This window comes from Chlorocebus sabaeus, chromosome 24 (assembly GCF_047675955.1).
Source record: "Chlorocebus sabaeus isolate Y175 chromosome 24, mChlSab1.0.hap1, whole genome shotgun sequence".
In the NCBI taxonomy this organism is placed as follows: Eukaryota; Metazoa; Chordata; class Mammalia; order Primates; family Cercopithecidae; genus Chlorocebus; species Chlorocebus sabaeus.
In genome coordinates this window covers 27,070,768-27,086,688 of record NC_132927.1, presented here as the reverse complement: position 1 = coordinate 27,086,688, position 15,921 = coordinate 27,070,768, and the positions used below count along the sequence as shown (strand labels likewise).

At 35.3% G+C, this 15,921-nt stretch overlaps 1 protein-coding gene across 3 annotated transcripts in view; it reads right to left on the bottom strand.

Moving 5' to 3' along the window:
• Positions 1-15,921, bottom strand: part of ATL1 (atlastin GTPase 1) — a 98,917-nt gene that overhangs the window by 40,520 nt on the left and 42,476 nt on the right. For all 3 annotated transcript variants that reach the window (XM_037983948.2, XM_007986643.3, XM_007986644.3), the window contains 3 exons: positions 4,012-4,259; positions 1,035-1,169; positions 471-575 (listed from right to left, as the gene is read on the bottom strand). In XM_037983948.2, the coding sequence (XP_037839876.1) occupies positions 471-575; positions 1,035-1,169; positions 4,012-4,259 (488 nt within the window). The remainder of the gene's footprint in view (positions 1-470; positions 576-1,034; positions 1,170-4,011; positions 4,260-15,921) is intronic.

The window sequence follows — 15,921 nt, the reverse complement described above, 5'->3', positions numbered from 1 at the left end:
ATATTTACTTTCCTAAATGTACATTAAGGTGTTTTTAAAAGCTATGAACACATGTAAATGTTTTTACATTTAGAAATGTTTCTACTGGCTATGTAGAACAAAATTTATATTTATAAATCCTGTTTCATTAAACGTAACTTATAATAGATGGTCTCAATGTACACTCATATAAGATTTATGTTACTGAGTTTATTGTAGGCTTTAAACAACAACAAAAATCCCAATAAGATAATATGACCTTTTCTAACCACAGCAGTCAATTTGAAAGTTTGTCAGTAATTAGACTACAATAACAAAAACAATTCTACTCTTACAGAAATCACAAGAACTGGCATGCTAATTGAGTCAAATAATATATATGATTCCCAATTTCTGTTGTTTATCTCATTATCACATGTATATAGAAACACATATACTCATAATTTTTAGTTAAAGAAACATCATCAAAATGGCTTTATTTTATTTCATACCTGTATTGAGCTGATCATTGTGCTAAGGGCAAATACTGTGGCTGAATCTCTCAAAGTTGACTGACTATCAAAGGTTCCCTGAGTATCCATCAATAACACTGCAACCTACAGGCAAGAAGAGTACATTATTGATATTTTATAGAACATCTAGGTCATTAGGGTTACCATAATATTATCATAAGAACTAAAGCAAGCCATTATTAATGAATACTATTTTAGATAATTTCTTATACATACCATGAATGCCACAGAAAATAAAAATATTAACTGCTGATTACTATTATAAGTAATTTTTACTAGTAATCCAACATTACAGAAACTTTATGTAGCAGTGAAACAAAATACAGATGTTACTTGCTGATCTGTTATTCTATCATCCTTATAATTTTGCCTACCCTGATCACAAGAAAGGGAAACAAAGATCATGCTATAGGATGCTACCTCATTTTAAGCTTCACATCAAATGATCAAAATTAATTTTCAAAAGCGCATCTTCAAGGACCCTAAAAAGTAGTAACTGTTATAAGTGAAAACTCAATTTTATTTAGGAAGTTAGCGTCATACCTTTTTACCATCAGGTTTATTGATAAGGAAGACTTCACTCCATATCTGAATTCCTGTGGTCTCTCGTTCAGATCCACCTCTCCATGAGAAACCAGTCAATGGTTCATTGTAATCTCCAACCCAATCAACTGATTCCTATAAAATAATAAAGTCTGTGACATGGAACTTGATATGTGTGTATAGTTTTTTTTCCATTCATCCATTCTGATTCTTATCCCTCTCCAATTCTAGTTAAAAGGAAACAACATATGCACATCTATTGCATCAATACAATCACTTTATTCATCCAAAAAATAATTACAGAGGAGCAACCATCTGCCACATTTTTGATATGTCCTGGGGATATAAAAATGAAAAGATATCATTGCAGACCAGAGGAAATTCACAGCCTAACAGCAAGACAGACATGCAAACAAACCATTATGATGCAATAAATACATGCCAAAATGGAAGTATATATAATGCATAAATGGTAGCATAAAAAAGAAATAACCCTTGGTCAGGCAAGACCACATAGGATGTTTGAGCTAAGACTTGAAAAATATTTAGGAATTTTTCAGAGGAGCAAATTTGGAGAAGGCATTCCAGAAAGGAAGGCAGGCAGGCAGGCAGAAAGGAAGGAAGTGGAGAGCATATTATGCTTTGGTTCTGGGGCAGGAGGAAGCAAGTAGCAGGAAAAGGCTGGACAGATGGCCAGATTCTGAAAGGCCTTGTAAGGTGCTTAAGGGAGTCAGATTTTATCCTGCAGGCAATGGAAAGTTATGAAGAAGCAGAGATGAATTATCATCATAGTTGTGGTAGAGAGATACTATTCTAGAAGTAGGTAGGGGTAGTTAGTAGGGAAGGGAAATGATAGCTAGAAGGGATAAGGGGTGGGTGCTATAATAAAGGTCAAAAATATGATTGAGGGCCTGACCAGGGCCGGGACAGCAGGAAGGAGTAGACAAGTACTGATACAAGTGGGGTTTGAGAAGCCAAAGGAAGAGAGAATAGGAAAAACTATCAATTGTATAAAGGCTGAAGATCAAGTTGGATAAGGAATGGAAAATATCCCATAGATTTAGTAAGTCAGTAATTGGTGACCTTGGTTGATAGTAGTTACCCCCATTTTGATATTTGTTACAGAGAATAAGTTATTAGTTTTTGGAAGATCTCATTAGATAATTCTCCAATCTAAAACCTTACATTAACGAATGCAGAGGAATTTTGGAGAGGACTACTTGGACTGATAAAAAATCTACATAAACTAATTTAGAGAAAAACTTATTTAATTATATCTTATCTTGTTCTAAAAGGCATTTTAAACCCTTACCAAGTGCTTTGGTTCTTCTATGAATTTGTTCTATTATCTGCCTCAATAACCTATTCAATCTTATTTTTTCTTCATCTCCAATACTTAATTTCCACTCGAGGGAAGAAGGTGTACACTCTGTTTAATACATATATCATACTTTTTCCTCATAGTCCAGAATGTCCATTTTTCCTTTTCTGATCCAGATCCACACATCTTCAAAATCTATTCTAACTCCAAATATCTCTATAAAGTTTTCTCCAGTTACTTTTGCCCACAATATGCCCTTCCCTGAACTACACTTAGAAATATATCGATCAGGCCGGGCATGGTGGCTCATGCCTATAATCCCAGCACTTTGGGAGGCTGAGGCGGACAGATCACTTGAGGCCAGGAGTTCAAGACCAGCCTGGCCCACATGGCGAAACCTTGTCTCTACTAAAACTACAAAAGATTAGCGAGGCGTGGTGGCGCATGCTTGTAATCCCAGCTACTTGGGAGGTTGAGGCAGGAGAATCCTTGAACCCGGGAGGCAGAGGTTGCAGTGAACCAAGATTGTGCCACTGCACCCCAGCCTAGGTGACAAGAGTGAAACTCCATCTCAAAAAATAAATAAATAAATAAATAAATATATTAATCACCGTATCACCATGTAATGATGCTCTAAATATTTCACCTATCGTTATTCTGTCTCCTTGGCCAAACCGTGAGATGCCTAAATGCAAAATCTATGGTATGTTTTCTTTGGTATCCACCATAGTGCCTAGCATAATCTAGGACATTTAGCAGGTAGTCAATAAATAATTACTATTGAGGTGGAAATTGAAATTTTTCCAATAAGGTATTACCTGGAAAAATGTCTTGGGATGCATACTTCAATGAATAAATTGTGATTATTAATTAGCATAATAACATTTCTATAACATTCACTCTGAGTCAATGATCTACATTGAGATATTCATAAAAACCATAAGCCTGAAAAATAACCTTGAAGGACAAGGAAAACATGCCCAGCTAATTTTTGTTTTTTGTTTTTGTCTTTAGTAGAGATGGGGTTTCACCATGTTGGCCAGGATGGTACTGATCTCTTGACCTCATGATCCACCCGCCTCGGCCTCCCACAGTGCTGAGGATTACAGGCGTGAGCCACAGTGCCCGGCCAGCAATTTATTTTCAAATGCATCAAAGAATAACTTGGAATGATGGCTGGAAAGAGGGATGAATAGATGGAGTCATAAGTGATAACGCAGGAATACTAATGTTAACGGTAGAATCTGGGTGGTGGATACCAAGATGTTTAGTATCAAATTCTTTTAACTTCGCTATATGCTTGAAATATGTCATACTAAATGTTGGAAAAAAGTGATTACAATACAAAAGTTATGTGACATTTTAAACACTATAACATTTAAGTATAATCAGGATATTCTGTGTCTATTTTTTAAAGAATAAAAATATAAGTCATATTCTAAGGGAAATGCAACAAAGCAGCTTCAGAGAAAATTGGTCTGTGTAGCTTGGTCCCCAAAGCACTGAGGTTGGAATGGTTACACCACAGCATTGCTTTAGCTGGTTCATATATAGGGTACATAATAATAGAAATGAACATTTTGAACACCATTAAAAAAAACACAAAGTGACAGAAGCACAGAAGAAAGAAAACTTTTTGAAGTACTTCCTGCATACCTGGTTGTACATGTATCTCAACATGAAGTCCATCAGGAATGATTTTCCTTTTCTAAATGCTCCAGCAACAGATACAGCAACAACCTCCTTGTCTCTGACAGCCTCCGAAAGAAGGATCCGATTTAATGCAGTTTCATCTAACTCAAAGGAATGGTCATCTTTGACAATGAGCACTTGGACTGGTCCTGCCTTTTTCACTGGCTCCTCCTCTTCTGAGCTCCATTCATATGTCTTTTCCGAAAATCCACCTGTTGAACAGAGCAGTGACTGGTTCAGCTAATCATCTCAAAGTGCCAAGAAATGTATATGTATCTCTCAACTCTCAAACATCTGACACAGGAGATACTGGAATTAGAAATGCTCACTTTATGCTGGGTGCCATGGCTCATGCCTGTAATCCTAGCACCTTGGGAGGCTGAGGTGGGAAGATTGCTTGAGCCCAGGAGTCAAGAGCACCTTGGACAACATAGCAAGATCCTGTCTATACAAAAAATTTAAAAATTCGCCAGGTGTGGTAGTGCGTGCCTGTGGTCCCAGCTCTCAGGAGGCAGGGGTGGGAGGATCACTTGAGCCCAGGAGGTCAAGGCTACAGTGAGATGTGATTGTGCCACTGCACTCCAGTCTGGGCAACAGAGGGAGACCCTGTCTCAAAAAAGAAAAAAGAAAGAAAGAAAAGAAATGTTTGTTTTAGTGACATATTTTAATGTCATTCACACTATATTCCAGAAGGACTTACATTTGTTCTTTCTGATCATATGACTGAAACAAAAAAAACTTTCAAGAAAACTCTAAGTCAGTGCAGATGTCTCTGTTTGCTGAGTCAGAAAGAAAATCAAAGCAAAGCACTCTACTTTTGGAGCAGAGGAATAAAATGATTTTAGTTCACACTTTCTTTATCCCCCAGAAATAGCTTATTTACATAAAGGATCCTTGCAATACTTTTTAAAGCTGAACATACATAGGAAGAAATACATAGAACGGCTCGGAATCACAGATTCTCAAGCATGCTATTGGCATTATTATAGATGAGGAAATTAAAGCCAAAGACGTGACTGACCTTGCCCAAGAGATGGAAATGGAATTTAGAAGGAAGGAAATGGTAGACTTCCTCATATAGGATTTCTATATCTTTCTCATGTTATTTATTTAATCCTTGTAATGTTCCAGTAAGGTATTTATTATTATCTGTATTTTTGACATATGAGAAAATTAAGAATCTAATTAAATTTCCCAGGAGCACAACTATTAGAAAGTGACAGATTACAGGTCCAAGTTCACATGGACAGTAACTGCCAACCTGGGATTAGATTGCAAGAGTCAAAACTTTCATCCCAGATCTTTCTACTACGATTAAAAAAAAAAAAAAAAAATTCTGCCTCTTTGGTAGCAATCAAATAACTTTTGGACAATACATACCTAGGCTCGTTTGCTTTGTAGCATAAGAACAGAAAGTCTATACATACACCAATTAATTCCTCAGATCAGATATATGATCTAGCCTCAAAGAAACCCTCAATAATTGCTATTGTAGAAACCTTAATCCCCAGTGTGACAGTATTTAGAGATGAGGCCTTTGGGAGGCCTTAGATTAGGCTTAGATTAAGTAATGAGGGTCTCCCATCATAGAGTTAGTTCCCTTATAAGGCAACTAAGGAACCAGAGCCTGTTTTCTCTGAATTGTGAGGATACATGAAGAAAGCAGTCTATGAACCAGGAGGAAGACCCTTACAAAAAATCCAGCCCTGCTGGCATTCTGATCTCATCCAGCTGCCAGAACTGTGAGAAATAAATGTTTGTTGTTTAAGCCACCCAGTCTATGATTTTCTGTTACAGCAGCCCAAGGTGACTAAGACAATAATACTAATTTTGAAACAAACTGGACTCTTAAATAATCTTTTATCTAAATTTTTGAAAATATCTTTAGGTAGACATTCTTCATGATGTCTATTTGATAAGAAGTTTTATAACTAGATAAAAGGAAGGCAATCATATCTCTTGGCATAATTTTAAATAAGTCTTCAGATCACATTGACATATATCACATTGATAACTTTATTGCTGTTCATCTATAAAATAATGCTATTGAAATACTGAAAATACATAATTTTAGTTTTGCATGAGTAGAGATAAACATACACCACTACTTTCTGAACAATCGTACAAAGCATCTAGAGACAACAGACCTTTGCCTATAGCCACGAATCAGAGTTGTTCTCTCTGCAAAGTTAAGAAAAGTTGACTTTTTATCTGAAAGATAATAGCTTCTCTATTGCCGTATCACAGGTGCCGGAGTCAGAGAGCCTTTGTTTAAACCCCAGCCTTACAATTTACAACATAAAGTTGTGGAAATTATTTAGCTTCCCAATGGCTCAGTATGCTCCATTTTAAAAAGATTAATAATGGTACCCATATCAGAAAGCCTTTGTGAAGACTAAACAAAGTCATTTCCATTCAATAAAAATTGAAGAATCTGACAAACAGTACATGCTTAATTAATGGTGACGGTTATTAATACTATTATCTATTCATGTTTGATTACAGTCCTACCTACCACCTAATTTCAGCCTCAGTACAAAGGCCCTTTTTGAGAATAGCAAATAACATTTTATTTGATGATGCTTCTTGCCTATGATTTAATTATGACCTGAGCACACAAATGTGAATCACGGACCCAAGCTAGACATAATATTTTGGATAGACAAACATCTTTGGTGCAGAAAACTAGATCATGACTTTCAATAGACTGAAATAATTGTTTGTAACAAACTACACATATGCAAAAGGTACTTGAGAATGCACATAGAAATGGAATTTCTGGGTTGTAAGTTTTTCAAATATTCAACTTTAACACATGATGCAAAATTGTCTTTTTCTAAGTGGCTATATAAATGTTTTGCTTCCACCATCAGTTTAACATCCTATTGATCCATATCCTTTCTAACACTTGGTTTTATCTGACTTTGTTTTTGTCAATTGCAGAGGTATAAATTGGTATCTCACTGTGGTCTTGATATACATTTCTCTAATTGCTAATACGGTAAGCATCTCCTTTTATCCATTTTTCTATTAGGTAGTTTGTCTTTCTCACTGATTTGTAGTTCTTTATGTATTTTGAATGCTAGCCCTTTGTTAGTTATATGCGTAGCAAAAGTCTTCTAGTTTCTAAGAGCTTGCCTTTTCATTTTCTTTCCTTAAGCTATAATTGATGAAAAGGCATTCTTAATTTTAATGTAATAGATTTTATTAATATTTTCTTTCATGGTTAACATTTTGTATGCCATGTTTAAGAAATGATTCCATATACAAGATCTGAAAGATAGTCACATATATTTTATTTTTATTTTTTATTTTGAGACACAGTCAGCTCTGCCGCCCAGGCTGGAGTGCAGTAGCGTGATCTCGGCTCACTGCAAGCTCCGCCTCCCGGGTTCACGCCATTCTCCTGCCTCAGACTCCTGAATAGCTGGGACTACAGGAGCCCGCCACCATGCCCGGCTAATTTTTTTGTGGGTTTTTAGTAGACACAAGGTTTCACCGTGTCAGCCAGGATGGTCTCGATCTCCTGACCTCGTGATCCACCGGCCTCGGCCTCCTAAAGTGCTGGGATTACAGGCATGAGCCACCGCATCCAGCCAATAGTCACATATATTCTTCTAAGTGTATTTGTTTTTGTTTTTGAGACAGGGTCTCACTCTGTTACCCAGGCTGGAGTGCAGTGGTGTGATCTCAGCTCACTGCAACCTCCACCTCCTGAGCTCTATCGATCCTCCTGCCTCAACCTCCCGAGTAGATGGGACTACAGGCACACGCCACCACCAAGTCCCACTAATTTCTGTATTTTTTGTAGAGATGGGGTCTCACCATGTTGCTCAGGCTGGTCTCAAACTCCTGGACTCAAGTGATCCACCTGCCTTGGCCTCCCAAAGTGCTGGCATTACAGAAATGAACCACTGTGCCCAGCCTTTTCTAAATTTTAAAGTAGGCTTTTGATATTTAAATTCCTAGTCCATCAGAAGTTGTTATTTGTAGGGTGGAAGACAGAAAGCCATTTTTTTTAAACATGAGAAACAAATTTTTTCAGAGCTCTGTCAAAGCCCCTTCTTTCCTCAAGTGGTCTGCCATGAGATCTCTGTCATAAGTAAGAGTTTTACACACACACACACACACACAGACTCATTTCTGAGCTCTCAATTCTGATCCATTCATCAATTTGTCTATATCAGCACCAATATTACACTATCCTAATCAAAATAGCTTTATAAAAAGTTATCGTATATAGTATGGCAAGCACCTCTTATCCTTCTAATTATTATTGGTCTTGGCTATTTTAACCCTTTCCATATAAATATTAAAATCAATCTGTTAGTTGAACTCTTTACTGAAGTTACATTAAATTTATAGATCAATTTGAAATGAATCAATACCTTCATGGTATTAAGTCTTCCAATACATTAACATGATCTATCTCTCCATCTATTTTTGGTCTTTAAACTCCTTCAGTAATGTTTTTATAATTTGGGGGAGTAGGAAGAGGTTTATTACATTTAGTCCTAGGTGCACTGTAGTTTTTGTTGCTATGACTGGTTTATTTGTTGTTTTAATTATATTTTCTAGTTGTTGCTTGGATAACAAACTGTAATTAGCTTTAATGCATTGGTCTCACATTGAAGCATTTGTTAAACTTTATTATTTCCTGTAAAATTTATGTAGATACTTTTGGGGTTTTTTTTTTTAATATAGAAACAGAAATACAATTTTCAAGTAATGACAGTTTCCAACTTTTTAATCTTTATGTATGTTTTTTCTTTTTCTTAAATTATTAGACATTCAATGCCATGTTGAATAGAAATGGTCATAATGGGCATAACTTTTGATTTCAGTAGGCATAACTTCATGATTTTAAAGGGAATGTCTCCAATATTTTCCTACTGGGGTTACTTTTGTTACAGTTTTATTGGGCTTGGTTTGATAGATACATTTTATCATAGCAAATGAAGGAAATTCTATGTATAGTTTACTAAGAGTTTCTAAAAATCACAAACAAATAATGGATTTTATCAAATAATCTCTTCTGCATCTATTGAGGTCATCATATAGCTTTTTACGTCCAACATATCAATGTAGCAAATGATATATATTTGCATTTTTTATATAAACCTAATAGTCTTAGGGTATAGTATAATGCTGGATTCAGTTTGCTAAGATTTTGTTTAGGAACTGTGCATATATATTCATAAATGAGTTGCCTATAACTTTACTTTCTTATTTTGTCCTTGGGTGGTTTTATTATAAAAGTTTTGCAAGCTTTATAAAATGAATTAGCAGCTGGGCATGATGGCTCACGCCTGTAATCCCAGCACTTCGGGAGGCCAAGGTGGGCAGATCATTTGAGGTCAAGAGTTTGAGACCAACCTGGCCAGGATGGTAAAACTCCGTCTCTACTAAAAAAAAAAAAAAAAGAAAACAAAAATTATCTGGGCATGGTGGTGCATGCTTGTAGTCCCAACTACTTGGGGGGCTGAGGCAGGAGAATCACTTGAACCCAGGAGGTGGAGGTTGCAGGGAGCTGAGATCACACCATTGCACTCCAGCTTGGGTGACAGAGTGAGACTCCGTCTTACCAAAAAAAAAAAAAAAAAGAAAAGAAAGTTTGTAATAAAAGATTGGAGTGAACAGTTCTTTGAAATTTTGATAGAACTCACATGTAAAACTTTGTGAACCTGGTGTTTTATTTGTGAGATGATTTTTAACTGTCACTTCATTTTTTTTTTTTTTTTTTTTTGAGACGGAGTCTCGCTCTATCATCCAGGCTGGAGTGCAGTGGCGCGATCTCGGCTCACTGCAACCTCTGCCTCCCAGGTTCAAGCAATTCTCCTGCCTCAGCCTCCCGAGTAGCTGGGACTACAGGCACTTGCCACCAAGCCCAGCTAATTTTTTGTATTTTTAGTAGAGATGGTGTTTCATCATGTTGGCCATACTGGTCTCGAACTCCTGACCTCAAGCAATCTGCCTGCCTCAGCCTCCCAAAGTGCTGGGATTACAGTCGTGAGCCACCGTGCCTGCCCTCTTCAATTTATTTAATAGTTATGATTGCTATTGTTATATTAGTACCAGTAAAGCTCGATAGTTATTGAGATACTTCTGGTTCGTTTTATCTTTCTAGGAATTTTCTTTCCACTGTCTTAAAATTCAGACAAAAATCAGTAAATATGCAGATTTGAACAGTATCATTAGCCAGCCTTACCTATCTAACATCTAGTAATTATAGAACCACACATTCTTTTTAAGTTCATATGGAACATTTACCAAATAGCCTATGTACTGGTTTATAAATCAGATCTCAACAAACTTCAAAGAATTATAATAATAAAGAATATGTTATCTCATCATAAAGGAATTAAACTAGAAATCAGTAACAAAAAGATATTAAGAAAATCTCTAAGTGTTTGGAAATTAAGCAATAAATCTAAATAACCTATGGAATAAAGAAGAAAGTATACTGAAAACTAGAAAATATTGTAAACTAAATGACCTGATGAATGTTCTGATCTATTTGTCAATTTGTCTTTGACAGCACCAATACAATACTATATTCATCAAAACAGCTTTATGAAAAGTCATTATATATTAATGGGACAAGCCCTCTTATCTTCTAATTACTATCAATCTTGGCTATTTTGACCCTTTTCATATAAATATTGAATCAATATGTTAGGTTGTAGTATCTTATTTATACTGAAATATTAAAAAGATGACAAATACAAAACTTGCTTAGAGGAAACTTACACTTTGAAATGCATAAAGTAGTAAAGATGTTTGAAAAAAATCATAAGCTAATATCTATGTCAAGAAACAATAAAAAGAATATCAAATTAGATTCAAAGACAAGAAATGATAGGAAATAATGGTCAAAAATAAATGAACTAGAAATCGAGATCAGTGAGATTAACTTATAATATAAGACTGATCAAAGAAAATAAGAGAAAAAACCCACAAATTACTCATATTAGATATAAAAAAAGATACTATAGATCCTACAGATATTTTAAAAATAATATGGAGATATGAGTAATTTTATGACAATAAATTTGATAACTCTGATGAAATGAACAAATTAAAAGTATCACTTACAAAACAACCAGACGGGTGCGGTGGTTGACGCCCGTAATCCCAACACTTTGGGAGGCCGAGGCGGGTGGATCACGAGGTCAGGAGATCGAGACCATTCTGGCTAACACGGTGAAACCCCGTCTTTACTAAAAATACAAAAAAATTAGCTGGGCGTGGCAGCGTGCGCCTGCAGTCCCAGCTGCTGGGGAGGCTGAGGCAGGAGAATGGCGTGAGCCCGGGAGGCGGAGCTTGCAGTGAGCCAAGATCGCGTCTCTGCACTCCAGCCTGCGCGACAGAGCGAGACTCCGTCTCAAAAAAAAAAACAAAAAACAAACAAACAAAAAAACTACATAAGACAAATAACTATGAATACTGTTATACCTAGAAAACAACTTAATTCATAATTTAAAACCTTCATGCAAAGGAAACTCCAGGCTCAGCTTCCCTGGCGATCTCTTCTAAACATTTAGAAAATAGCGAAGAGCAATCTTAAACTTCTAAGAAACAGAAAATAAGAGATCATTCTCAACTTATTTTATAATGTCAGACTCTCTCTGATACCAATAACTGACAAGAACATTATAAAAAAGGAAAGTCATAAGCCAGTATCTCTCATCAACATAAACTCAAAAGCTCTAAACAAAATATAGCAAATAAAATCTAGACATAAATTTTTAAAATATCACAAACACATGGTATCTATTATAGGAATTCAAGGTTAATTTAACATTCAGAGATAATGAATGTAATTCACCACATTGCATAACAGAGACAGATATATGATTATTTCAGTAGATGTATAAAAGTAGGTATGAAAATGTAATAGTCATTCCTGATTAAAGAAAGAAAACAAAACCAAAAACACCTCTCAAAAAGTAGGAATAGAAGAAAAATTCCTTAATTCAATAAATGGTATCTACAAATACAGCTAATGTTACATTTATTGTTAGAATACTGAAGGCTTTCTCCCAAAGTCAGTGAAAACCCATGTTCAGACACAAACCTGCACAAATATGCTTATATCTGTTTTATTCATATTTGCTAAAAACTGTGAACAACCCAAATTTCCTTTAACTAGCAAATGGATAAATAACTGTGATACATTCAATTTCAGAGCTGACTTTAAAGAGATAGAGAAAATTATCTGGGGTAATGGAACAGTTTTAAATATTGATTGTGGTAGTCATAACGTGATTATACACATTTCTCACAAGTCACAGAGCAGTAGATTTAAAAAGTGAATTTTGCTGTATGCAGATTATAACTTAATTATTTTTAGTGAGAAAAAATATTTATGTAGCATTATAAAACCTGATCATCTAGTAATCAGTCTAAGTGATGTGTTGGCACATGTTTAACAACCAGTTCTTAGCAGTGGGTAGGTGGGGAAAAGTCCTGATTTGTGACATTTGCCAATTTCTGTGATATAAATACTACCACCATGGCCCACTTCAGTCTCACAATGTGATTTACTGAATGTGGAGCCAGGAAGAGATGTACCCGATCGGCTCTCATGAACTAGTAGGAGCTGGCTCCAACATACCACTGAAATCTAATGAAAGACATTGAAGACTTCTGCAGAAAAATATAAAACGTTACTGAAAGAGGGATATACACGTTCTCAGATTAGAAAACTCTGTATTGTAAATGTGTCAATGCTCCCCATTGATCAATAGATTGATTATAACCAAAATCAAATTCTCAGCAATCTTTCTTGTACAAATTAACAAGCTTATTTCTCTGCTGCATAAATATTTATTATGCAAATTAATAAGCTTGTATGGAAAGGCAGAAAGCCAAGAATAACAAAGAAAACCTTGAAAAGGAACAAAATTGGGGGACTTACACTAACAGACACCAATAGATAATTAAAATTTACAGTAATTAAGACAGAGTGATATCACAAGTACAAACAGACCGATAGAAAAGACTACAGACCCATACATATACAATCATCTGATTTACAACAAAGGTGCCACTGCAATAAATGAGAAAAGGAGATCTTTTCAATAAGTGATGCTAAATCAATTGAATATTCATGTGTGGGGAAAATGAGCCATCACCCTTAGCTCTCAGCATACACAAAAACCAGTTCCAAATAAATCATAGACCTATGCCTGGAGGAGGAGAAGTGGACAAAAGATACAAAAAAGCAATTGACAAAACCCACAATATTAAATGACCCCATAAATATAAAAAGATATTTACCGTCATGCAAATAAAAATGAAAAAATACATTGATAACTTTTTCACATATTGGATTTACAAAGATCAAAAGTGTAATAATTCTTTTCATTAGTTCAGATGTAAACTTGTACTCACAGATACTACAGGTGGGAATTAAAATGGATACAGCATCTTTGGGCTGCAATTTGGCAGAAAACTATGAAAAGCACAAATACATGTATTCCTGTCCCAGCAATGCTATTTCAAAGAATTCATTCGCAGATATACTCATACATATGCAAAACACCAGAAACAATGTAAATGTCCATCAGTGAGGACTGATTAATAAATTATGGTTCATCCTCTTGTTAAATATAATTGTAAAGAATGAGGAAGTTCATTTGGAACAATTGCCCAATATATATCATAAGAAATAACTCAAGGTATAATACAGTGTGTACAGTATGGCATAACTCAAAAAAAGTATGTAGGAGAGTCTGTTTGGCATGTTTAAGAATAGCAAGTAGTACAGTATGCATGGAGCAGGTTGAAAAGGTTATAAGGGGCCAGGTCAGGAAGATAAGACAGAGCACAAATCTGAAAGGATTTGGAAGAGAGTAGATATTATGGGTGAGAGTAATGGAAAAGACTTCAGTGGATATTGGTATCTGATTATCCTTTCCTTCTCTGCCTTTGTATACTAGGTGTGGGTTAGGTAGATAACTCTGAACTTTACGTTTATATGTTCAAGGCTCTTGAAGAGTTACACATGGAATTAATGAAGAGGAGGGAGATTGTCTATTAATCATGACTTACGTAGGCTACAAAATAAAACAAATACCTGAGTTGTGATAGTTCTTTATCACTCAGTATCAAATACTGAGATGCTTTATACAAAGAAGTCTCATTCTGTCAATGTAAGCAAAATACCATATTAAATATTCCTTCTTGGTGTAGAGACTTTTAAAAATACAGAAATAATTTGTTATTAAATGAGAAAATAAATAATAGAATGAATTTGTGGAATATTTATAAATATATAGCCATTAGTTTGTATGTAACTTAAAGTTAAGAAAGAAACCTATCATTAACATCAGCCCATACATATAATTATGGTAATCAACATTTACATATAAAAGTATTTAGAAAAGCTACAATCTAAATGTGTATCAACTAATAAATGGACAGATAAAATGTGGTATATCCATACAATGAAATATTATTCAGCAATAAAAAGAAATGCAGTACCAATATATACTATAATAGGATGAATCCTGAAAACACTATGTTAAAAAGTCAGTAACAAAAGACCACATGTTGTGTAATTCCATTTACATAGAAACATATAGAATTAGGCAAATTTATAGAAACAGAAAGTAGATTGGTGGTTACCCAGAGCTGGGGAGTAGGAAGGGTATGGAGGGTATAACAGGTATAAAGTTTCTTTTGGGAGCTAATGAAAATGTCTTAAAATTATAATAATTTCAGAATTATATATACTAAATATACTCTGAATATACTAAAACCAGTGAATTGTACACTTTAAATGGGTGAATTATGTGGAATATATATTTCAATAAAGCTGTTAAAAAACTATTTAGAAAAACTTCAGTTTCTGTAAAATAACAAAACCAAAAAACTAGACTAAAAATATTTAGAGAGCAGAGACTGTTTTATTCATCTTTGTATTTCTTAAAAACTTACAGCCTGGGCACAGTGGCTCAGGCCTGTAATCCTAGCACTTTGGGAGGCCAAGTCAGGGTGGTTCACGAGGTCAGGAGATCAAGACCATCCCGGCTAACACGGTGAAACTCTCTCTACTAAAAATACACAAAATTAGCCAGGCATGGTGGCACGTGCCTGTAGTTCCAGCTACTCGGGAGGCTAAAGCAGGAGAATCGCTTGAACCTGGGAGGCAGAGGTTGCAGTGAGCTGAGATTGCACCACTGCATTCCAGCCTGGGCGACAGAGCAAGACTCTATCTCAAAAACAAAAACAAACAAATGAAAACTTATAACAGAAGTTCACACACGGTAGGTGCTCAATAAATATTTATTTACCTATATTTAATACAAATAACTGAAAAATATTGGACTGCAGGGTATTACTAAGAACAAATGTTATGCACTTGACTCATTATTTGTAACTATATATTATCTACACAATAAATATTATCCTTGTTAATCTAAAATAGGCTGGGCATGGTGGCTCATATCTGTAATCCCAGCACTTTGGGAAGGTGAGGCAGGAGGATCGGTTAAGCTCAGGAGTTCGAGACAAGCCTAGGCAACAAAGCAAGGTGCCATCTCTACAAAAAAATTAAAATATTAGCCAAGCATGGTGGCACATGCCTGTAGTCCTAGTTACTCGGGAGGCTGAGGCAGAAGGATCATTTGGGTCCAGAAATATCAGATTATAGTGATTTATGATCATGCAACTGTACTTCAACCTGGGCAACAGAATGAGACCCTGTCTCTAAATTTTTTTTTAATTCAAAAATCCTTTGGAATGCATAACAAGTTTCCTCAGCACCAGATTTCTTTATTCTTAAACATGTTTTGCTAAATTAAACTCAGTTTCAATTCCCAGAATACTATGCAAATCCTAAAAAGAGAGGGGGCAAGAAACAGGTCA